Source organism: Pogoniulus pusillus, chromosome 31 (assembly GCF_015220805.1).
Source record: "Pogoniulus pusillus isolate bPogPus1 chromosome 31, bPogPus1.pri, whole genome shotgun sequence".
NCBI lineage: Eukaryota > Metazoa > Chordata > Aves > Piciformes > Lybiidae > Pogoniulus > Pogoniulus pusillus.
The window spans coordinates 7,924,885-7,949,236 of NC_087294.1; the positions used below are offsets into that span (position 1 = coordinate 7,924,885).

At 42.9% G+C, this 24,352-nt stretch overlaps 1 protein-coding gene across 2 annotated transcripts in view; it reads right to left on the reverse strand.

Annotated features, from left to right (window-relative positions):
- Nucleotides 1–24,352, reverse strand: part of ARFGEF3 (ARFGEF family member 3) — a 104,740-nt gene that overhangs the window by 39,278 nt on the left and 41,110 nt on the right. Inside the window, exons 5-12 of one of the 2 annotated variants that reach the window (XM_064169355.1) lie at nucleotides 23,023–23,091; nucleotides 16,641–16,763; nucleotides 15,035–15,077; nucleotides 13,942–14,020; nucleotides 9,876–9,980; nucleotides 6,947–7,271; nucleotides 4,712–4,824; nucleotides 3,058–3,968 (exon numbers count right to left, since the gene is read on the reverse strand). In XM_064169355.1, coding sequence (XP_064025425.1) covers nucleotides 3,058–3,968; nucleotides 4,712–4,824; nucleotides 6,947–7,271; nucleotides 9,876–9,980; nucleotides 13,942–14,020; nucleotides 15,035–15,077; nucleotides 16,641–16,763; nucleotides 23,023–23,091 — 1,768 coding nt within the window. Of the gene's footprint in view, nucleotides 1–3,057; nucleotides 4,825–6,946; nucleotides 7,272–9,875; nucleotides 9,981–13,941; nucleotides 14,021–15,034; nucleotides 15,078–16,640; nucleotides 16,764–23,022; nucleotides 23,092–24,352 lie in introns of those variants that run through there. The other variant, XM_064169354.1, reaches the window with a different exon arrangement.

The window sequence follows — 24,352 nt, forward strand, 5'->3', positions numbered from 1 at the left end:
AGAATCCTTACCTAGTACCAAAACTGCAAACACAAGCTTGAAAGTCACCTTTGAGTAGCTCTAATGACTCCTTCATCACTGAAGGCAAAGATGCATCATAACATTGTTGGATGGAGGATCATGATATTGATGTAACTGGAATATATTGATCTGATGATACTTAAGTATCTCAGGGACTAGAACCTGCTAGAGTAACAAAAAACTCAAGGCAAAGAGGTATGTAAAAGGAAAAAAAAAGCCCATTTCGTTTTGCATTAAAATACTTTTTAACAGTGCAATCTCCTATGCAAGACTACAATTAAAAAGGAAGGTGTATAGCTCCACATACATGTGGCTGCTGTACAGGGGAGTGTGTATCTGAGCACCCAAAATGTGTTTGAGAAAAATGTGAACCCTAATCTCCTCTAAATTACAGAAAAACAAACAACTGTCTTTGAAATGCTGAGATCTCAAAAGCAGAAGACTAGCTGATGTGTAAACTTGAAGTGCTGCTTATCAACATCAACCCCCTGCCACTAAAAGCTATGAAATAAAAACTGAGAAGAGGTGCTAAAAATATTTGCTATGAGTTATTCACACAATGGCACATGACTTTTAGAACGAATGCTTTGACACTGTAGTTCATGAGAACACAATCACAGAGTGGTCTGATTTGGAAGGGAGCTCTGAAGGTCATCCAGTCCAACCTCTGCAGTCAGCAGAGGCATCCTCTACTTGATCAGGTTGCCCAGAGCCTTGTTGAGCCTCACTTTGAACATGTCCAGAGATGGGGCCCCAGCCACCTCACAGGGCAACCTGTTAAAGTGCTCCACCACCCTCATAGTAAAGAACCTGTTCCTGACATCCAATCTAAATCTGCTCTTCTCTAGTTTGAAGCCACTGCCCTTGTCCTGTCACCACAGGCCTCTGTAAACAGTCTCTCTCCATCCTTCTTGCACACCCCCTTCAGGTACTGGAAGGCTCCTTGGAGCCTCCTCTTCTTCTGGCTGAACAACCCCAACTCCCTCAGCCTGTCCTTGTAGCAGAGGAGTTCCAACCCCCTGATCATTTTCATGGCCCTCCTATGAACCCATTCCATCAGGTCCATGTCCTTCCTATACTGAGGGCTCCAGAGCTGGATGCAGTACTCCAGGTGAGGTCTCACCAGAGCAGAGTAATAGCTATATTCAAATATTGATCATCAACTTTAATTACAGCAATCTGCCAGCTGCACTAAATGATGAGGTTAGCAAACTGACTTAATGGAGACAGCAGTTCATTTAAACTGGCCAACTAAAGGGAGGTGCTGAAAAGATGCAAACAATGTTTTGTGAAAGTCAGGATCATGTTGAGATTTTTTAGGTGGTTCAGTCATTTTTAAGATAGCTACAACACTCCAGTGTCACTAAGGATTTTTTTTCCTTTTTTTTTTTTGGCATTGGTTTTATCTAGCAACAAGGAGGAATTGTTTGAGGGAAGATGAAAACTGTTTGAGCCACAGTTCTATTCCTGGTTTTTCAGGAATAGAAGATCACTTTTTTGGGAGAAAGAAATCCCTTGTGCCAGAATCACAGAATGTTAGAGGTTGGAAGCGACCTTCAGAGATCATTGAGTCCAACCTCCCTGCCAAAAGCAGGATAAAGAAAGAATGCTTTTGAGCACCTCAGTTAGGAACATAATTAATATTAATGTTCTTTTTAAGATATCCCCTTTCTGTGATATAACATGGCCAATGTTTCTTAAGGATGTCAACTGCCATTTTTCTGAGTTCACAGAATCACAAAATCATAAAATCATTCAGGCTGAAAAAGATCCTCAGGATCCATCAAGTCCAACTCTACTCTAAAGTTCACACCTAACTCATATCCCCAAGCACCACATCTAAACAACCTCTAAACACACCCAGGGTTGGTGACTTAACCGCCTCCCTGGGCAGCCCATTCCAATGTCTGACCACTTCTTCTTTCCCTAACATCCAGTCTAAACCTACCCTGTTGCAACTTGAGGCCATTCCTTCTTGTTCTATTGTGAATTACCTGTGAGAAGGGACCAGCACCAACCTCTCCACAATGCCCTTTCAAGTAGTTGTAGAGAGCAGTGAGGTAGGGCTTATTTGGGCAGCATTTGAACAGAACATCAGAAATACCAACTAATAAGCATCTTTACATCTACATTATGCTGTTTGATGATGGGAGGCATCCCTTCTGACACTGTATGAGTTTAATGTGTGTGAGAGTGTGCAAATGAATGAGAGAATGATTAGGAGAGGAGCAATAAGAATGGCACTTGTGATGAATTATTTAAAGAAGCAGAGAAATGTATTTTAACAAACATTTCCACTTTGGCAATTGTCAGGGAAAATAAATCCTTCTCAAGAGTTATGTGTTTTTACCTATGTACTTTCCACAGGACAAACTAACCTTTGCATGGCTTTGTTTTTCTTTTTAGTGACCAACTCAAGATGCTAAAGGTTCTAACCCTGCAAGAACTGCAAGTATTTAATCTCTTAAAGAGTAAGAATTTAAACTGTTTTTCTCTTGGTCTGTGCTTTGAGCTTTGCATTTTTTTGTCATGATATCACAGTATTAAGAAAGATAAAAGTGAAGAAGACAGTTGCTCCTCTTTTTGTCCTCTCAAGACCTTAATGCTGTGGCACTTTCATTACCTTCCTTGAAAGGCTGGCATTCATGTCTCTTTCAAAACAGGTGATTGTCCTCCCCACACCCATTTTATACTAAGGGTCAACCCTGATCTCTCTTTAATGACAGCATGTGCAAACCTTCTCAACAGATCTTCAAACACCAGTGGTGTGCTCCTACAGAAAATTTGATTTCTCTATTGACTAAGGACATAATCCAGAGCCTGTTAAGAGCCAATGGATTGAGCTCCTTTTGAATCATTTCCTGCATACTTGGTTTGTTTTGCCCTAAATGAAGCATTATGCTGTGGAGGAACGTGCTTTGTAAAGCACCAATCTCCTTACTGTGGCTATGTTCTGTGATGATGAAATCCTACAAGAGAATCAGTGTACAATGCTGTCCAGCATGCTGCTTAGACAGTAAATATTTGCTTGCAAACCTGAGCAGAACGTGGAAGAGAAGCTCTGCAGTGCTCCATCCACCTCCTCTATGCTGGGAAGAGCTATAAGCCGAGGAAGAAGAGCTTCAAGTGACTGGATGAACAGCCGTGCACTGTGCTGGTCTGCTTCTTGGTTTTTCAGCAGCTTCAGCGAGAGAGCAGCAGTGCGTAAGGACCTGTGACCCGGACAGTCCCGTGGGGTCTGCTCCTCATCAGCCAGGGAGCAGTTGTCAGAGCCAATGTCTGAGACATCTGACCTGCCCGAGTCCTTCTCTGCTGCCATGGAATACTGATCACATGAATCAAACTCAGTCCTAGAAAGGTCCTGATCATCTACACTGAAGTTACTTTCACTGTATCTGGATCCATAGGACCTGGTCTTGCAATCAACTGATAAGAAGTTAGTTATATCTGGATAGACTATGGTGTGACTTCTCTGAACAACATCTGGCTGGTCAATGGTTTCTGACTCTGGTTCTCTGTAATGAATCTCTTTGCTTTCATGTACAGCTGGAGATGGCAGTGAGGGTTTCTGACATTCTGGGTTATCCTCTGGAGTTGTTTGTCCCATCTCTCCTTCCAAAGTGGTCTGACCAGTGTCGGTGGTAACGCTAATGCTAATATCAGGACTCTTCTCGTTTCCTGATTCCCAGACAGGATTTTCTGAGGACAGGATTTGCCTCTGCCATCTAAAGTCAGCATCATTGATCTCCATGGAGTCTCTGCTTGTCTCAGTTCCATCCTTCAATTCTTCTGAGCGTCGGAGTAGCAGCTGGATTTGTTCTTCACTAAGACCCTTCCCTTGGCTCAGCTCATCTAATGCTCCAAGCAGGGCAAAGACACAGGACACTGAAGCATAACATGCTTCAATACCACCTTTGATGCATGCTTCTGTCATCCCATCCATGATACTACAATTAAAGCAGAGTTTATTTAAGTGATGCAGCACATACAGCAAGCACTTGTTACCATCATCTAACACTTTCCCTCCATAACCAGGAAAAAGAGAAGTGAAATTATCCTGTAAGACTACTCCTGAGAATGACAAGCAGTATTGCAACAAATTATTAACTTTCCCATGTGGACATGGCCGTTCTGTAAAGGGTGTGCCAAGCAGGGCAGCAGGTATTGCACACTAGTACCAGCATGCACAGCATGCTTTCTCTCACAGACAAGCACTTCCACTGAAAAAAACCCTCAATACACAACTGAAGCTAAACTTACAGCCAACTGTGTCCTGAAAATCATTTTATCTGCAAGATATGACCCTTATAAGAACTGAGAATCCTTCTTGCTCAATGTGACAATGTTTAAATTTCCAATTACCTCCTTAAGACTTCATCTTGGAAATGTACCTCTAGAGAAGCACATAGTTATTTCACTCTAAGGCAAAGGACCCAAACCCAGGACTTTCTAGCTGTAAACCCAAATATCTGAGTGTTTTGGCAAACTTCACAAGGTGATTATCTAAGCCTTTACAAACAGGACCAGACTGATTACAAACAACAGCTTTTACCCCTCTTCCACTTTCACAGCTTCCTTAACTAGGGAGGTACTCTGCATCATATTTGGGTATGCTGAAGGCACAACCGTGCAAGTGTCCTGTGTTCACAGGTTTAAGACAGAAGAGACTAAAGGAGGAAACAAAGCATACAGCTTGAGAAGATCCAGATGGGACTTCCTTTTAGAAATAGACTTCTTCCTGGATTCAGACTCAGAAGAGCAGGGCCCTGCCAAATCACAAAGCCGACGAGGGCTGCCGAGTATCTGAAAGGAAAGGGAACAGAAGCTGCTGGAGGATTACGTAAGCATTAGCTAAATGAGTCAGCCCTGGAACCTGAGGCAGCAGCACAGTAATTTCTCAGAGCAAAGAAAAACAGCACATGGGTGTTCTACTTACTAAAAACTACCTTTCCTCTCTTTAAAGGCAGAAAATCAGAGAGCAGAATACTCAGCAACAATCACATACAGAATGTTCTCCAGTCTGAGTATGATACAGCACGCATGACAATCTTGATGCCTAAATATAGAGCCAGTACCTCACATTATATTATACACCAAAGGGTACCTTTCCCTTCAGTCACCCAGTTACAAAATGATAAGAGTCATGCAATGATAAACAAAGTGATTCCTTCTGACTCAGCCTGCTGAGCGGCATCTTGTTAAAGCCCACCAGGAAATACACAGAGAAGGCTTTCCAAACAAGCCCATATTAATAATCAGAAAGAGGCAATAAACATGCTCTGTAGGAAACAACATAGAGTTGTTGTTAGAGTGAACTTTTCTTAACATTTCAATTCAAATTAGAGGGAGACAACTCCCAGGGTGCTGTTAGGAGAGATCTACAGACACAGAATAGCCTAGGCATGCACAAGCTAGAGTCATGTAAGAGACCACTGCTTCTACAAGTTAAATTGCCTTGTGTGCCACAACATGAGAAGAAAGCCACACATGTGAAATGGAATAACCTATGGCTTCAGTTCTGCTCCAACCACCCCTGCACCTTCCCCCTGCCCCTCTCACCCTTACCCCAGTCCCAAGGAAGAATAGAGGTTTGGCCAAGAGGTTAAGAAGCAAAGGTGAGTGAAGGGTGTGTTAAAGAGATGCAGCTCAGTCAGCAGCCCAAGAGAGAGTGAGACAAAATGGTGAGAGTGTTATCTAATGTTTTCATTTCTTCTTCCCAAACTCCTTTGCAAGACTTTGAGGGAAGTGGACATCACCATTGTTTTCCTTTCACAGCCTATGATCTAGTTCTTCTCACCAAAACATTCTACCCTGCTTCAAACTAGCACAATACTCCAGTTCTGGCATTGTCAGTGGCACTGGGCAAGAGGCCAGAATGGACTGGTCTTGACATGGCTACTTAGGATGTTGGCAGCTTCCTTATGGCTGCTCTAATAAAGCTCAAGGAAACAGTATTTTAAAAATCTGGCATATAATCAAAGCATATATTCACCTTAGAGCCTGCAGTACTTTACTGTGGACAAATGCCTTCTAGCAAGAGCAGAGGGTGGGGACAGATGCCAAGGAAGTTGAGAACAAGATCGCTACACCTAAAAGAGCATAAGATCTGCTCCATGCAGTACAGCATGAACAATGACAGAGTTGCCATAGCAACTTGCATTATGGAGACAAATATAGCTATTACAACTTCATAGAACTAAAAGTATTTATCACTGTGGCTTTGATCATAGAATCAACCAGGTTGGAAGAGACCTCCAAGATCATCCAGGCCAAACTATCACCCAGCCCTAGCCAATCAACTAGACCATGGCACTAAGTGCCTCATCCAGTCTTTTCTTGAAGACCCCCAGGGACAGTGACTCCATCACCTCCCTGGGCAGCCCATTCCAATGCCAATCACTCTCTCTGGCAAGAACTTCTTCCTAACATCCAGCCTATACCTACCCTGGCACAACTTGAGACTGTGTCCCCTTGTTCTGTTGCTGGTTACCTGGGAGAAGAGGCCACCCCCCACCTGGCTACAATGCCCCTTCAGGTAGTTGTAGACAGTAATAAGATCACCCCTGAGCCTCCTCTTCTCCAGGCTAAACACCCCCAGCTCCCTCAGCCTCTCCTCACAGGGTTTGTGTTCCAGGCCCCTCACCAGCTTTGTTGCCCTTCTCTGGACATGTTCCAGCACCTCAACATCCTTCTTGAATTGAGGGGCCCAGAACTGGACACAGCACTCAAGGTGTGGTCTGACCAGTGCTGAGTACAGGGGAAGAATAACCTCCCTTGTCCTACTGGCCACTGTGCTCAGAAAGGGTGATTTCGACATCCCTAACAGCAAGGTGTGGCACGGACTGGTGCGCACGTGTCAGCAACGTCTACCCTTGGATAAACATCTGGTTTTACACGTGTGGGTTTGCACATGTGACTGTCCTACCTCCTTCATGATTTTGATGGCTTCTACTCGGTGCTGAGGCGGTGGATAAAGCAATATCCGGTGATAAAGAGACTGCAGCACAGGCTTCATGGATTCCACCGAGCCCACCAGTCGGACCAGCTCTGCCGCAATGTAATAGATGGTCCGTGCAACGGGCCCGCTGAGGGCAGGCGCTGTGGAGGAACAGCCCGAACCCCGGCCATGGTCAGAGAGCCCTGAGGAAAGTGAATCGGCCTCAAGGCAGATGCTGCTGTGGGCAGAGGTGATAGTTTTGTCATGGATTGGATTTCCCAGGATTACCACTAGGGCTGGACAGAGTTGCTTCCTAAGAGAGAGAAAAGCAGCAGATGGTAACTGGAAAAAAATAATCTCACAGGAACAGAGTGAAAATAGGCCATGGTTAAATGAGATACATCACAGTATTACCTCACAGATCATCAAGTCCAACCCTTTACCACAGAGCTCAAGGCCAGACCATGGCACCAAGTGCCACGTCCAATCCTGCCTTGAACAGCTCCAGGGACGGTGACTCCACCACCTCCCCGGGCAGCCCATTCCAGTGTCCAATGACTCTCTCAGTGAAGAACTTTCTCCTCACCTCAAGCCTAAATTTCCCCTGGCACAGCCTGAGGCTGTGTCCTCTTGTTCTGGTGCTGGCCACCTGAGAGAAGAGAGCAACCTCCTCCTGGCCACAACCACCCCTCAGGTAGTTGTAGACAGCAATAAGGTCTCCCCTGAGCCTCCTCTTCTCCAGGCTAACCAATCCCAGCTCCCTCAGCCTCTCCTCGTAGGGCTGTGCTCAAGGCCTCTCCCCAGCCTCATCGCCCTTCTCTGGACACGCTCAAGCATCTCAATGTCCCTCCTAAACTGGGGGGCCCAGGACTGGACACAGTACTCAAGGTGTGGTCTAACCAGTGCAGAGTACAGGGGCAGAATGACCTCCCTGCTCCTGCTGGCCACACCATTCCTGATGCAGGCCAGGATGCCACTGGCTCTCTTGGCCACCTGGGCACACTGCTGGCTCATGTTCAGGAGGGTATCAATCAGCACCCCCAGATCCCTTTCTGTTTGGCTGCTCTCCAGCCACTCCCACCCCTCTTGTTGTATGCCCTCCGACATACTCTTGTTTTAACAATAAGCCAACAGCAGTGGTTAGATACAATAACAAATTGTGCCAGGCTGGTTTCATCTCCCAAGCCTCGGCATGTTAGCACATATGGAAATACTTCTGGATGCTTTACAAACACGATACTGATTTTGTAAGTTCCTGTTGCTGCAAAGCACTGTGCTTTACAGGGTTGCATGCTTGCCTCTATACCTGGCTGCAATCTATTGCAAGGTAGAAATGACAGGTTACTACTGCTAAGTGTTTATTCTGTCCAGCTTGAGAGCTTTGAAAATAACCTGCACAACAAAACTGAGTCTCTGTTAACTAGAAGGGCTGATGTTCCATCACTGAACTGCACATGCATGGATTTTAGTAAGCACCCTTAACTGTATGATCCTCTGCTGTGCTGGCTTTTGACAACATAATGAAAGCCCTCTGTAGTAAATCAAGGCATGTGCTGTAACTTCTCATGTGCCATTATACACTAAAAATATGTTGTTCTTCTTTCAACTGTCTTCCTGTATGAAGACTCAAGTGATTTGCACCAGCAGATCACTTTTCTGTGGACTCAGAGCCAGAACCAATTCAGCACTTTGCTGAATTGTTGTTTCTGCTCTGCACTCACACACTTGAAATGTTACTTTGGTCTGCAAGACCCTAACTTAAAAAGCCAGGAGCTACATAAGTAAGAATGCAGTCCCAAATCTGATGTTCACCCACATGCCTCAGAGGTTCAAACTGGCACCTAGACAGCAAGCATCCAATGACAAGTATGATTCAGCATAAAGTGTAACACCCTCAGAAGTACCTCTTATTTTCTTAAGACTTTTATGCAGTCCTGAACTTTCATTGCTTCTCTTAACATGCTTTCTTAAACAGTTTAGCCTGGCTTCCTGAAGTCCCAGGGGAAAAAAAAGGCCTTTAATCAGACATCAGATAATGACTTTGAGTCTGCTTATTCCATTTCTTTCTTTGAGGTACACCTCTAAACTTACCAATTCATTGCTTAAGAAACATGTATGTCTCAAAGCAGGCACCATCACAGCTTGCAATAGCAACTTACTCCCCACCAAAGTCCTTCTGTATCAAACTATGGAGAACACAGAATAACAGAGCTTAATCTTCTCTCTCTGCTTCCTTACTTATTTTCTGTTGAGAACTGACTAAAAAGTGGCAGCCAGAGAGAAAGGTGTGTGCAGCTCCTTAAAGAACAGAGAGCTCTCAGTTTGGTTCACCACTTCACTAATAGATTAGGGTGTACTTATGCTGCTAGATATTCAAAAATGTGTTTGCAGTTTAAACTGTCTCCCTAGGGTTTTGTTGGTTGTTTTTTCCCTGCTTCATCTGAAGCATGTAGCTGGAAGATGCACATTCCTTGGCAGCAATGCAGGTTAACAAGTCCTGCCCCTGATGGCTTGCCCTTATGATACAGTTACAAATGCAAACACTTGTAGATTTGTGGCATAAAATGGTGTACATTTTAAATTAAAAAGGAAATATTTTCTTTTAACTGAGATAATTTCAGTGATCTTGCTTAGGTCACTGCTTAGAATGGCCCCACAGTCAGTCACATGAGCATAAACAAAGGGTTGGGTGAAAGTCAAAGGCAGAAACTGCTGAAATGGGTTCATCATGACAGAAAGAATTCTGGTCTTACATTACAGTTCCTAGAAGCCTCAGCACAGGACCCCTGTGCATCACTGCACAGCAAGCTCTGCTCACATCTGGAGATTTGATACAGGTTTGTTTGCACAGCTAGGGGAAAAAGGTCCTTTTAAACTTACAACCTGAATATTTGCATTAGTCATCAGATGTACTCACCATATTAGATCAGTGAATCCTTTGTGCTGGTGCATGCTAGGAGAGGAGCTGTTTAACATGGAGAGGATGCACTCCAAGTAAAGAAGCTGAAGCTGCCGGTTGTCACTGGCAAAGAGAAAAGATGTCAATCACAACACAGTAAAACAAAGATCATTTAATTTTCTAAAACCATTACAATAGGTCACTTGAAAATAACACTGCAGTTTTATGCCAGGGATTTATTTTGCTTCTTTTTATGAATTTAGAATCATAGAACAGTAGAATCAACCAGGTTGGAAGAGACCTCCAAGATCATCCAGTCCAACCTATCCTGCATCTCTGTCCAATCAACCAGACCATGGCACCAAGTGTCTCATCCAGTCTTTTTCTGAACACCTCCAGAGACATACTGATCACATGCAGTGAATCTGCTACCTTAAAAAAAAATCTATGCAAAAAAATAGGAAGAAGAAAAAAAAAAAGAAATAATCATTCAAATTCAGCCCAAATGCTTGAGGAGGGAGGAAATCCTTAGAGGAAAAAAGAGACAACCAGAAGATTCCAGAGCGTTGAACAGTTTATGCAGTATAATCCAAAGGGCATTTTGGCTGTGCTCTTTCTGGTTATTTTTTTCTTCTTTTCTAGGTAACAGCCACAATGAAACATGAAGCATCCTGTGGACATCTGGAACTGATACACTTGTACAACGTGCTTGTACCTACTCCCAGAATTAGCTGCTGGATTCAGCAGTCAAGCAATGCTGAGGTCTGCTTTGCAAAAGCAGCTTCCCATGGCAGTTCTGGTTTTCACTCCTAAAAAGGCTACAATTTAATTTTTTTTCCCTGTCAGACAGGGATGAGAGCTGGAGGATGTACTTCCTGATACATAAGGGTAGGTAAAGGAAGCTGTAAAGAATGGACCTATCTTAACTGAAATGAAGGAGTAAGAAATGTCTGTTCTTCTGTCACTGCTTGAATTCCTTTTGTGCATAGTGATGAATTTTTTCATCCAAGTGGTACAGTACCTGTTTCACATGCCATGCAGAAAATAATGAATCCTGAAGCTAAATTTCCAACTCTGTGCTACAGAGGGCTTAAAACTGCTGGCTGATTATACAGAGGTGATAGCCTTTTGCTTGCCCCAGTTCACTGCTATCTGGAGTGGAACTGTTTTCTACCCCAGCAGCTTTTCTTACAATGTGTCTTAATGCAGATCATCAACATCTTGCAGCTACACTTCCATGGGCATGCACAGGGCATTCCTGTGCTCTTGATGCCTCTTACTACCAAATTCCTGCAGGCAAAAAATGACTATTGCACTCCTGTACACCTCAGCAAGCTGGTGCATTCATATCAATACTGCCAAATGCCAGAATCACCAAATTGAATAGCGGTCCCAAGAGAAATAAATCACTTCCCTGAACTCTTCATCATCATTCATAGCTGTGCTTCCCTCTAAACCAACTTACAATGAGCTTGTAACTTTAGCAAGAAGAATTAAAGTAATCTTCAGACTAAGAAATTAGAATTGGCAGCATAGCATATTAAAACCTCACTTCACTGACCTCAAGGTTAGAAAGTTAATTCGTTGCCAGTGTGTTTTGAAGGAGATCTCTAGATTGACCTTCCAAGAAATAAAGGCTTTTATTAACTCATGGAGTTAGTTCTTTAATAAGCCATCTTGATTGGATTTGCTCTCCTCAAATTCAGTCAGCACTCTTTACTATGTTTTGCTCGTAACTAGAGAGTCAACAGTTCAGGTAGACAACTACAAGCATGAAGTAAATCATGACTTGATGAGTACATTTAAATCCCCTATTTTTTTTACTTATATACAGTGTGCCTCAATCTGTTCTCATGAAGTAGAGTTTCATGGGGACCTAAGATTTCAGATTTTTTATAGAAGACTTTAAATGACTTTGAGAGATCCTGTCAGGTAGTTTAGTTTTGATATTTCATAACTAGCAATTTGAAGTAATTATCATTTAGTGGACAATACTTATCAGATGACAGCTGTTTATAGCTTCACACATGGGCCATATTTGATACAAAGAATTAACCTTTCATCTGGTTTTGCCACTTGCTGTTGCTAGATACACACTTTTGAAGATCACAGAATCATAGAATCAAGCAGGTTGGAAGAGACCTCCAAGGTCATCCAGTCCAACCTAGCACCCAGCCCTAGCCAGTCAACTAGACCATGGCACTAAGTGCCTCAGCCAGGCTTTTTTTGAACACCTCCAGGGATGGTGACTCCACCACCTTCCTGGGCAGCCCATTCCAATGCCAATCACTCTCTCTTCCAACCACTTCCTCCTAACATCCAACCTATGCTGCCCCCTGACACAACTTGAGACTGTGTCCCGTCGTTCTGTTGCTGGTTGCCTGGGAGAAGAGACCAATCCCACCTGGCTACAACCTCCCTTCAGGTAGTTGTAGACAGCAGTGAGGTCCCTCCTGAGCCTCCTCCAGGCTAAACAACCCCAGCTCCCTCAGCCTCTCCTCATAGGGTTTGTGTTCCAGGCCTTTCACCAGCTTTGTAGCCCTTCTCTGGACACCTTCCAGCACCTCAACATCTCTCTTGAGTTGAGGAGCCCAGAACTGGACACAGTACTCAAGGTTAAGATCTGTCCTTATTCTCCTGTAACTATGTACAACAAAAATTAAATGAAATGTTCCTTTAAAATGCTGACAGTGATTAAATAACACCAAGTATAGCACTCTTCCTTGTCCAATCTTGCTGTAATTACAGCCATAGGAGGAAAGCCTATAGAAGTGCACACAAAGATGTCTGTACTGTTTTCAGATCTGCCAGTTCTTAAGATATGTTTCCTGAGATTGGTAGAGCATACAAAAAGACATACAAACCAAGCATTCCCTGGTACATCTCCCATTTCCCCAGGTTCATGAAGGCCAACCAAAGTGACAACATCATGCTAAACTTAAAATAGTTTCACACTGCCTTTTTTTCCACTACCACTGAGGTGATCTGCAGCTGGCAGCAGTTGCTAATTAAATCTTATTTCAGACACAGAAACAATGCTGTCAAGTAAGAACTTGGTATTTTTCTTAAAACTTTAATATAACTTGCTCTATTTCTGTTTTTCTTAAGTAACTGCTGAGAAACATTTGCATTGCTTTTGGTTAGTTTGTCACCTTTTTAAGACATAAGGCTTTCATGGGCTTATTTCTTAATAGACCATTGGTCAAAGCTATGCTAGGAATGCCACAGAAAGTAATTTTTAACTCAGGAGTAAGTACTTACTCTTACAGTGCTGGCCAACAGAATCACAGAATCAACCAGGTTGGAAAAGACCTCTAGGATCATCGAGTCCAACCTATCACCTAACCCTTCTAGTTAACTAAACCACTGCACTAAGTGCCTCATCCAGCCTCCTTTTAAACACCTCTAGGGATGGAGACTTCACCATCTCCCCAGGTAGCCCATTCCAATTCCAATCAGTCTTTCTGTGAAGAATTTCTTCCTAATGTCCAGCCTAAACCTGCCCTGGCTCAGTTTGAGACTGTCCTCTTGTCCTGTCACTGGGTGCCTGGGAGAAGAGCCTCTAGTATTTTAATGCAGTGTAACATCTTACTAATGCTCCAAGTAACTGCATTTAAGAAGTTAGCCTCATGCGTTTCCAAATAGGTAGTGTGAATGATACTGCAAAATTCAACAAGTGCTTTGGTCATCCAAATTATTTCAACTGGAAAAATGCTGCCTTCCTGAGAAGGACATACTAATTAGCTTTACATATTGTTTCTGTTAAGTTTTTCCATGTCTCCTGTAATTGTTGTTCTCTCTCTACAATGATGGCTTTCGAGCCAGAAAAGAAGGCTTTTGTTGCTGTATTTACTTACAGATTAGCTTTACCCGAAGCTCTTTAAAGCCAAAAAACGCACAAAGAAGGCTTCTCAGCTCAAGTGAGAGTTAAATTAATGCATGATGAACAGTACTTCTAACCAACACTTCATTTAAGCAGAGTTTTGCTCCATAGTTCCAAAACTACAACAGTACAATCACATGTATCAGTGCAAGTCGCAATCTCCAGGTATTTAAATTCATATTATAAACTGAAATAACTCACTTTATGACAGCCTGGAGCTTCTCACAGAGCACAGTGAGGACAGATACAACATCATCACAAAGAGACTCAGCTGAGGTACCTCCAAAAGGGACAAAGATCACAGGCATTACATATATGCAGCTGGATTACAACCTCGGTTCACTGCATGGACTTTCCAAAGCGGGTCAGAGCTTCTAAATAAAGAGCAGGGCTGCCAAAATTCATAGAGAAGATGTGGTAGGAGAAGTCATAGTTTGGAAAGTGATTTCCATAGAATGAAAAAGCAGTGGCATTAAACTTGGAGAAAGCATTGATTGCTTACATGCATTTACAGAAGGTTAGCTGAAATCCAATTTGGTTAATAGATTAAGTGTACAAATAAATAAAAATGACAGGCTCCAGTACTGGCTCCTTCACAGCAGCTAAAATTTCTGTATCTCTGCCTGCAGTTTATCTCTGCTACACAGCTTCTGGTATCTGATAAGGTTCTGAGCTTAAAAGATGATGCTTAAACACCCAAAATATTTTAGCTTCCATCCACACAAGTTCTCTTGCAGAAATCCAGTGAGAAGGTCAAAGGCAGAGATTATTTTTACCTATCAGGGAAAATGTTGGAAGTTAAGCCAGAACAGGAGTAGAAGAAAATTGCCTTGTGAAATAATAACCTGGCAAGTGTGAATGGACTTTTGCTAGTGATGTGCTTTCAAAAGATGCTATTACATAAACCACATCTCTGTCCTGAAATACACCACAATCATTACCATGTTCTCCATGAATCCGTTTCGATTTAGGAATTAAAGCCACTTACTAAAACTTTCTCCAGAGCACTGAATCTCCTTAATTACCAAAGTCAGCACCTGGAAACAATCATTTATTACTACATTGAATTCAAAGGTGGTCCAGATGACACAACTGAAAAAAAATAAATAGATCAGGAGCTATCAGGGCTACCTGAGTTATTACCATAGGTAACAGAGAGCATTAAGCTATTGAGAACATAAGAAAACCTGAAAACGCAATTCCTGTGAAATCAAAGAGCACTGTGCTGATAAAAGGAACGTGAAGAATAAAAAGACAGACTGGAAGGAATCACTCAAAAAAGCATTAAAGATACCTTGATTCTTGAATTTCTGCAAGGCATCATGGTTTTCAATTGTCTGTTGAGGAAAGACAAAAGTGTTAATAGCTGCAAGGGGCAAATAAACATTGTAGGAGCAGTACTTTAACAGCAGAGCTTTCTTTACAAATCCATGCCCTTGATCTGGGTTTGGGGTTTTGTTTGTTAGTTTTTTAAGTGAAAGTTTTTCCAAAGCTCATTAAAATCTGGTTTAACATTTGTTTATAGTTAAGGAAGGAGTCCCATTAGGCTGGACTAGGGTTTTTAAGTCCTTAAGGGATTCCATACACCTAAACCAACTCAGTAATAATTAAGCATGTAGGTTGCAATAAAAATAACTGAGAGGAAAGCATAGTCTAGATCTCACAAAGTACTTAGAAACCAAAATCAATCGAATATTAGAGCTTATGACATTATCATCATTAATGTTACAGTGCCAACATGGCAGTCAGGAAATGGAACTGACCTCTCACCTCACTTGGCTTGGCTGCGGTATAGGATTCTTCCTATCAGTGCATAAAGGGGTCAAGCCAAGTGCTTCTCTCAAGCATCAACAACAAACTGCCAGGAACTGTTTTGTTTCTTTGGTTCATGTTTTTGGTTGGTTGGTTTGGAACTTTTTTTTGAGCGGTTTGGTTGTTGGTGGTTTTTTTGGGTTTTTGTTTGTTCTTTAAAACAAAATGAACTTAGTACAGACAGAAGGTTAAGGATAAATAAACTGATTCATTCTGTGCTGCAGCTGCTCATTAGGATAAAAGTAGCCCAGTCTACTAATCCCAAATAGAAGTGCTCATAGAATCGTAGAATCAGTCAAGGTTGGAAGGGAGCACAAGGATCATCTAGTTCCAACCCCCCTGCCATAGGCAGGGACACCCTACCCTAGATCATCTTAACCCAAAAACAGATGTAAGGACAATAATCTGTACAACTACTGTCTTTAACATTCCCTAGAAACTGACTTTTGCAAATAGTACTTTGGTGGTAATATACAAAGCAGCACAAACAAATGTAAGAAGCTAATGTAACTTCACATGTGCCCAGGACATCTACAGTTTTGCTGACAATGTGCTGGGATTTCATTCAAACAGCTCTCATGGATTTTAATAATGCAGTAAGTAGATTTCCCTCCCCCCCCCTAACAACCAAGCACAATATTTCATAAGCTTAAATTTTCTTCTATGAAAAAAAATATAAGAAAAAATCTCAACACATTTTCCTTAGTTGATAATTTATTTTGTTTAGGTAAATATTAATCATGCAAAAACTTCTGGCAAAAAGATTTCAATGAACCTTAGGGAAAAAAAAAAGCAAACGAAATAATGAAGAGGCCAATGCAGCCTGACATCAGAACAAAGCCTCTTTTGTTTAAAGGAAGGAGGAAAAAAAAAGCAAAACCAAACCAGCCAAGCAGAGCTGCCAATATGAGAGCTGCGTTTCTGACAGACTGCTCTGAGGCAAGCGCGGAGTCAGACTGCTTTTAATTGTGGAAGTGTCAAATAAAAGCCACAAGGCACAACAAGCTAGAACAACACACTCCATTCAGAGAAACAAAAAGTTATGCAGCCATGGACATGGAACCATTTGTTGATGCCAGAAGGCTCACCATGTTTTCCTGCTTTTGTCGTAACTGTAAAGTCAAGTCACTCAACATTTGGCTGAGGGTTGCCCGCACAGCGGTGTTAATGCTCCGCTGGTGACAGCTAGATACATATGTCTCAATGCAAACCTGATAAGGAAACAAGATAGCAGTACAGAGACATGAACTATAACTTACCAGTAACACATTTTAGGAGGATACCAAGGTCTTTCACAGGCAGAGTCAGCCTCCCTTTCTACTTCATATTGCTTTATTAGCGCGTTAGAAGTTTTCAGCAATATGGAAAACTGAGTAAGTAGCACCTAGAAGCAGCATGCAGTTATCAGTCTCACAGCTGCAGGAATGGTTGGGCAGAATTGGCAAAGACACCTGGCAAACCCACAAGATTTAGGTGCTTGCCTTGCTCTGTAGGTAATTCACTAAGTGCTGCTTCCACTGTTCATTTCTGGATGCTTATTTGTAATTATCATTCTGCAAGTCTGCATCTGCAAAGTAAATACTCTCCAACTCTTGTGGCTTCTGATTTACAGGTATTTACCACATTTCATATCATCATTATTACATACTGCAGAACATCTGAAAGCCTTTGAAGGCCTTTCCTAATATAGAGAATACAAAAACCTTTTACCACAAATAACACAAATCACAGAATGTGAGGAGCTGGGACCTTGAAAGATCATCCAGTCCACCCCCCCCCCCCGCCCCAGGCAGAACCACCTATACCAGATCACACAGGAACACATCCAGGTGGGTCTTAAGTATCTCCAGAGAGGGAGACTCCACAACCACCCTGGGCAGCCTGTTCCAGAGTTCTGTCACCCTCACAGAGAAAAACTTCCTCCTCGTGTTTCCATGGAGCTTCCTATGCCTCAACTTCCACCCACTGCCCCTTGTCCTGTCATTGGGCATCATCAAGAAGAGTCTGACTCCATCCTCTTGGCACTCACCCTTTACATGTTTATAAACATTAATGAGGTCACCTCTCAGTCTCCTCTTCTCCAAGCTAAAGAGTCCCAGCTCCTTCAGGCTCTCCTCATAGAAAAGATGTTCCATTCCTTTAATCATCTTTGTGGTTCTGCGCTGAACTCTCTCAAGCAGTTTTCTGTCCTTCTTGAACTGGGAGGCCCAGAACTGGAAGGCACAGAACTGACACAGTACTCCAAGTGCAGCCTCACCAGGACAGAATAGAGAGAGAGGAGAACCTCTCTCAACCTACTAACCACATCCCTTTTAATACACTTCAGAATGGCATTGGCCCTCCTGGTCACAAGAGCACACTGCTGGCGTTCAAGCCAAGGGCTCCTCATCTCAGAGATCTCACAGAAGTCAAGGTATTAATGGATACTGATACTGAGCTGTGGATGTGTGTATATGTGTGCTGCTATGGTATGTGTCACCCCTGCAGCATCCCGGGGAGCTCTGATACTGGCTGCTGAATACTCCAAAACTGCAGGTTTCAGCCCAAAGGGAAGAACTGTGCATGGAGGTACATGGTCTGCAGGCTGGTGGAGGTTCTATTGCTCTTTCCCTCACCTTTGATGTCCTTGGTAGCTTTAATGGAGAAAAACTGTATTGTTCTCTGAGGATTGTCTGTCTTGGCTTTGTGTACATGAGACACTAGAGGACATGACTGTTGTGAGTAGCTGTCCTGGAGAAGAGGAGGCTCAGGGGTGATCTCATTGTGGTCTACAACTACCTGAATAGAAGCTGTGGCTAGGTCGAAGTTGGTTTCTTATCCCAGGCAATCAGCAAGAGAACAAGGGGACACAGTCTCAAGTTGTACTGGGGAAGGTATAGGCTGGATGTTAGGAGGAAGTTGTTGGCAGAGAGAGTGATCGCCATTGGAATGGGCTGCCCAGGGAGGTGGTGGAGTCACCATCCCTGGAGGTGTTCAAGCAAAGCCTGGATGAGGCATTTAGTGCCATGGTCTAGTTGACTGGCTAGGGCTGGGTGCTAGGTTGGACTGGATGATCTTGGAGGTCTCTTCCAACCTGGATGATTCTATGACTATAGGATTCTATGAAAAACATTCATGGGTCATCCAATTCTGGCTCCATGCCCAGCTGGTGGCACCTTTTTGACATTGTGCTGTGACCAGACTTGTGCTTCATTTTTGCCCCAGACGATGCTATGGAAATAGTTGCCAAAGCATAATGTAGCTAGGATCCTGGGGACAGCACACAGCCAAGTGCAGTTCCTACCCTCGACTGGATTTTCTGTGGGAAGTGTTGGTCTCTGTAAGAGCTACTGTAACTGTAGTAACCACTGTAACTGCTGCATAGTGACTACTGAGTCGTCTTGGAGCTGAGTGGGTTTGCAACAGAACTGTACAATACAATCTTCTCAGACCATCTCTTTTGGTCCTTTGACCTAGGCTGAGCTTTAGCATTAACAATGATTATAGAAAAACCCACAAATGTAAGTGGCTGTTCAGATACTGTTCAGTCTCTGTGGCTTCATTCTGCCATCATTTGGATCTACAGCTAGTCAGAAGAACAAGGAACACAGATTAAACTAGCTGGGAACAAATACATTCTATATATGTATAGTATAAATTCCATGCATGAGGAGTACACATAAATGCAGCTGGTGCACATTTTTGAGTGAGAAGGAGACTCTATGAGGTAAAGCCATTTTTATAGTTCTCTAACAAGGCTGTTAGGGAGGGAAAGATTGATCTGATTACATGGCCTAGTCAGTATTGACAAAGGACAAGAGTCTTGATTGATTTTAACTCCTACTGAAATTAAACCCAGCTATTTCACCGACCAAGAAAGAAAGGCTGTGGGCCTGAGGCTATAAAGTTTAAGATTAATGTGTTGTTGCTGGCAGACTCCTGTACTTGTTAGAGTGGAGTGGAAAACAATATAGCTATGTTCCTAAAAAAGTCTCCTTGCTTTGGGCAGCCTCAGACATCAGAATTTCAACAAAGCCACAAGCACAAGAAAACATGATTGTGCTGGATACAAACTGGACCTTAGCTGACTGGTCCAAGACATTGCACATGGAAGCTACTTAATTATGGGTCTTGCCCTATTTTCCCTTATTTCCCAAGTACATGGAGAGACAGCATTCCAGAGCTTTCTATGTGTATCTATGTCACTCATTATCTCATGCTAGAAACATTGCAAATCACAGAGACTGATTATCTCCTTTGGCAGTGCACCAGAAGAGGTTGCAGTTGTATTTGCAGGGTATAAGGGACCAAACTGACAGCACACCTCATACTTGTTTTTCTTTGTCAAGATTCTGAGATCCTCTCAAATAAATAAGGGATTTTGTTTAGCTTGAGAACAATCAGTCAGAGATGAAGATGGTTTTGTAAATTAAAAGGCCTGGACCAATTCTGCCCATCATTCAGCACCTAAAATCCAGTAGACAAAACCTCCTAAAGCCTTTTAAGTGTGCAAAGTCCTTCACAGAGGCCACGTCATTCCAGTGCTGCTGAGATGATTCTCTTGAGCTGTAACTTTTCTTCTAAATTACCTGAATTAATTGATGAAATACCACTCTTAGAGGCAGGCTGACTTTCTGGAAAGAGCATGGTTGTTATCTCCTTCTTCTTTTCCCTCCCCATGCCAGAGAATGAGCAGCAATACTTTCCACTTGAGCTCCAACCTGAGCTCCTTGTTTAAAATGTTTGGGCAAAGTACCTTTTGAAAAGCCATTGATGAAGAAGCAGCAGTAAAAATGTGAGAGCTCAGGGCCCCAGAGAGGTGTGCAATGGACATTTTGATCATTTCATGCATTCGGGGACTTCCAGCTCTATGGCATGCAAAACACAACTAAGAGCAAAACACAGAAGGGTTAGCTAATGAAACACAAGGGAATCAAACCAACCTCCAAATGACATGGGAGTAACAAATGCACACATGAAAAGAAGCAATAGCATGAATTACATTTTCTTGCAGGGGTCTAGGCAAGCATGGGAAGGTGCACAGAGAAAGAATGAGTCTGTTTTCAATACTGTTAATCCACATAACACAGCACACTTCAGGTGGGATGCTTCTTTAATTTGAAGCTGATAGCATTCAGAAAGATTTAAGGTGATCTTATTTTGTACACATGAACTGAGAATAATCAGGCAGTGCAAAATGGCCAGACTGTACCCTTGTTTATCAGAGAACGTCCTCAGAGAGGTCTAAAATCACAGCCAGCACTTTTCTAATTCTGCAATGGCTCCACTTTGCTACAGAGGGCAGGCTAGGAAAACTGAGGGACTGACTTGGAAAGGCATGTCAAATAGCTGGAGCTCCTCTCTGCCACCTATCCTTTAGAGCAAATCAGAACAATGCTGAGGACAGACAAATGCTGAGTTCAGGAAATAAATTTTCTGTTTCCTACTGCTTATACATTGCAGGATTTGGATATGAAGGCATATTAATTCCAGCTGTTAGTCTTTGCCTTATCTACAACCTGCCCAGGAGGAATCAGAGGAAGCCTTTATGCATTTGGTGAGACTTGCTAATTAAAAAGACTTAAACATTCACCTAGGCAATGTTTTCTTTAGGACAGTGGGGAAAATAGCTGTACCTCCAAACGTTCCAAGCAGTAACATGCATGCTCTGTGTTACAGCTTGTTTTAATCCCTAAAGGAAATGAAACTTTTATTTGCTTTGCTGGCACATCTCACCAGCTTGCCACAGAGCTTGCATTCACTCTTAACAGAAAAAGGGCAAACTATCACTGTGCCAATTTGTACCACTATACTGACAAAGGTTCTATGGGGGAAAAGAAGAGAAAGAAAGGGGGAAAAAAGTGAAGTACAACTACTAAGAACAGCAGAATTTCACTCAAATCTCTGAAAGGAAACTACCGTTTTCCAGGAGGCTTTAAATGAGTAACGACCCTATTGTTACCCAAATTTACAGAGAAAACAGATACAGCTGATACAGCTCTGCACACTTCCCCCAGTCTTAGGCAGTGCTCTTGAAGATTGAAACGTGAAGGGTTTAGAGTCATTACACACTTTTACCAGCAAGTATTTTGTCTAAGCTAGAGCTCTTTGTCGACAACAAGTGATGCACTAAGCTGAATTTATCAGCTTTTGCCTTGCATGTTAGAAAGTTTGCTGAGGAAATCTGCAGCAAGGGAAACTATCTGTATTTTCTTCAGTTTGGCACACTGATGTAAAAAGGGTTTAGCAAAACTTTGGTAGAAGTTCTGGCTTGCTCTAAATACCAGTTCAGTTCATCCTTGCTACAGGGAGCTCATGGAGACCTCAAAAAATAGCTATACCTTATGGCCTCATATAGCACAAAAGAAATCAGTCTACGCTGTGCAAGACATCTGGAATGATTAATACTTCTTTCTCATCCTGCATATGTTATATACAAAATGGTTTGTGTGTTATCCCTGCCTTTAAGGGCCTCTATGCTAGAAACTGGCAGCTGTTTTCTTTGGTTCTCTGTTATTTCTGCATTTCTATTAGTGGTTTCCAATAGGACAGTGCAAGGTCAGCTTCATTCCTAAACTTAGAAAATACTGTAACTTCCAGGTAAAGTGATCCGTTTTCACATGGAATTTTTCTTTCTTACTAAAAGACCCACCCAAAATACTGAAATCTGAGAAGGAACTCATCTTTAAACGTTCACATATAGCTGGAGTGTAGGACTGGTACATAATCTCCTACACTGCTCCATGGACATAAACTCTAACATTATCTTGTTAGCAATATAAATGCTCTGCGTACAACAGCATGTGCTCTGCAGAGGATTAAGTACTCCTCTGCACCTTCTCTAACCTAAACAAACAGCCCTATGGCTTGTTACAGAGGGGACTAAAAATACCACCCATCTACAAAGGCTCACTTAGGAGACCTGCAGGTGTGTTTTTCTACAGTCAAAGCTCCTTTACAATTTAATTCAGACTAAAATCTAATGGCATTAAGACAGAAGAGTGACTAATAGCACCAGGAAAATACCATTTATCTAGAGGTGCAATAAATCTTCTGCCTGAATGTATTAGAGCAAAGACACAATGTGGCACTCACAACTAACATGGCACATTACAGCCTACACACCTCTCAAGGAAACTTCATTAGTTTTAGACTTGCACCAGGTAAGAAATCAGTACAGGGCTGCTTTGTAAAGAACTCAGGGCAATTTTTCCATTGCAAAAGGCAAAAGAAATTAAGTATGAAGAGCAGTAAGTGTGCAACACTGTATTATACAACTGGCAGTCAGTCTCCAAAAGTGCCTTCCCATGCAAGACTATAAACCCTGACCAACTCATAGCTATTCCTTCAGACTCAACATACAGAAATACCAGTCCTTAAGGTGGTAATTGTGATGTAGACTAGTACAGTGCCTGGGTATGTATGGGAGGCACACTCTAGGTAGTGGGAGAATGTAAAGAGGCACAAGCAGTAGTATGCAGCAGCACTTACCTCAGCAATCTTCAACACTGAACTGCCATTCAGCTCAAATGTGGAGGTGTATGTTATACAGAGCAAAACCTTGAGAGAGAGAGGAAGGGAAAAAAATAAGTTTCATGTATTTTTGTCTCCCTTCTCCACCCATATGCTTTTAGCTACTGTTCTTTTCACCTTCAGTGCACACATTAGAAGCTTCTTAGCACCAGATTCTACTGGGATAAAGGAGATGGCATAATCAAACAGCTTCCTCCCAAGAAGCTGTAACTGCTGGTGTCAGAAGTACAACCCAACAGATTATTTACTGCTGTCTCCTACATCCGACCATGGAAGGAAAGACAACCCCGTGATCAGCTGTGGCCCTGGACTCGATAGCCAGAAGCCTTTCATATTTTAATCACAAGCTTTGCATGATTTAGAATCAATTCTCACACTCATTTCTATCAGTATAACAGAAGAGGAAGGAAAAAATATATACAAGTTATTCCTGAGATGACACAGACACATACATATCATGTGAAATGAGACATTAGTTACGTGAGGACTCCCCAGCCCAGAGTATTTCCAGTACCTGCATTATAGTCAATGGGATGAGATTTAACCAGGCCAAGTGCAGGGTTCGGCACTTTGGCCACAACAACCCCAAGAAGCACTACAGGCTGGGGACAGAGTGGCTGAGAGCAGTCAGGTAGAGAGAGACCTGGGGGTACCGGAGGATAAGTAGGCTGAAGATGAGCCAGCAGTGTGCCCAGGTAGCCAAGAGAGCCAATGGCATCCTGGCCTGCATCAGGAACAGTGTGGCCAGTAGGACAAGGGAGGTTATTCTTCCCCTGTACTCAGCACTGGGCAGGCCACACCTTGAGTGCTGTGTCCAGTTCTGGGCCCCTCAATTCAAGAGAGATGTTGAGGTGCTGGAAGGTGTCCAGAGAAGGGTGACAAAGCTGGTGAGGGGCCTGGAACACAAACCCTGTGAGGAGAGGCTGAGGGAGCTGGGGGTGTTTAGCCTGGAGAAGAGGAGGCTCAGGGGGGACCTCACTGCTGTCTATAACTACCTGAAGGGAGGCTGTAGCCAGGTGGGACTGCTCTCTTCTCCCAGGCAACCAGCAACAGAACAAGGGGACACAGTCTCAAGTTGTGCCGGGGGAGGTCTAGGCTGGATGTTAGGAGGAAGTTGTTGGCAGAGAGAGTGATTGGCATTGGAATGGGCTGCCCAGGGAGGTGGTGGAGTCACTGTCCCTGGAGGTGTTGAAGAAAAGCCTGGATGAGGCACTTAGTGCCATGGTCTAGTTGATTGGATAGGGCTGGGTGCTAGGTTGGACTGGATGATCTTGGAGGTCTCTTCCAA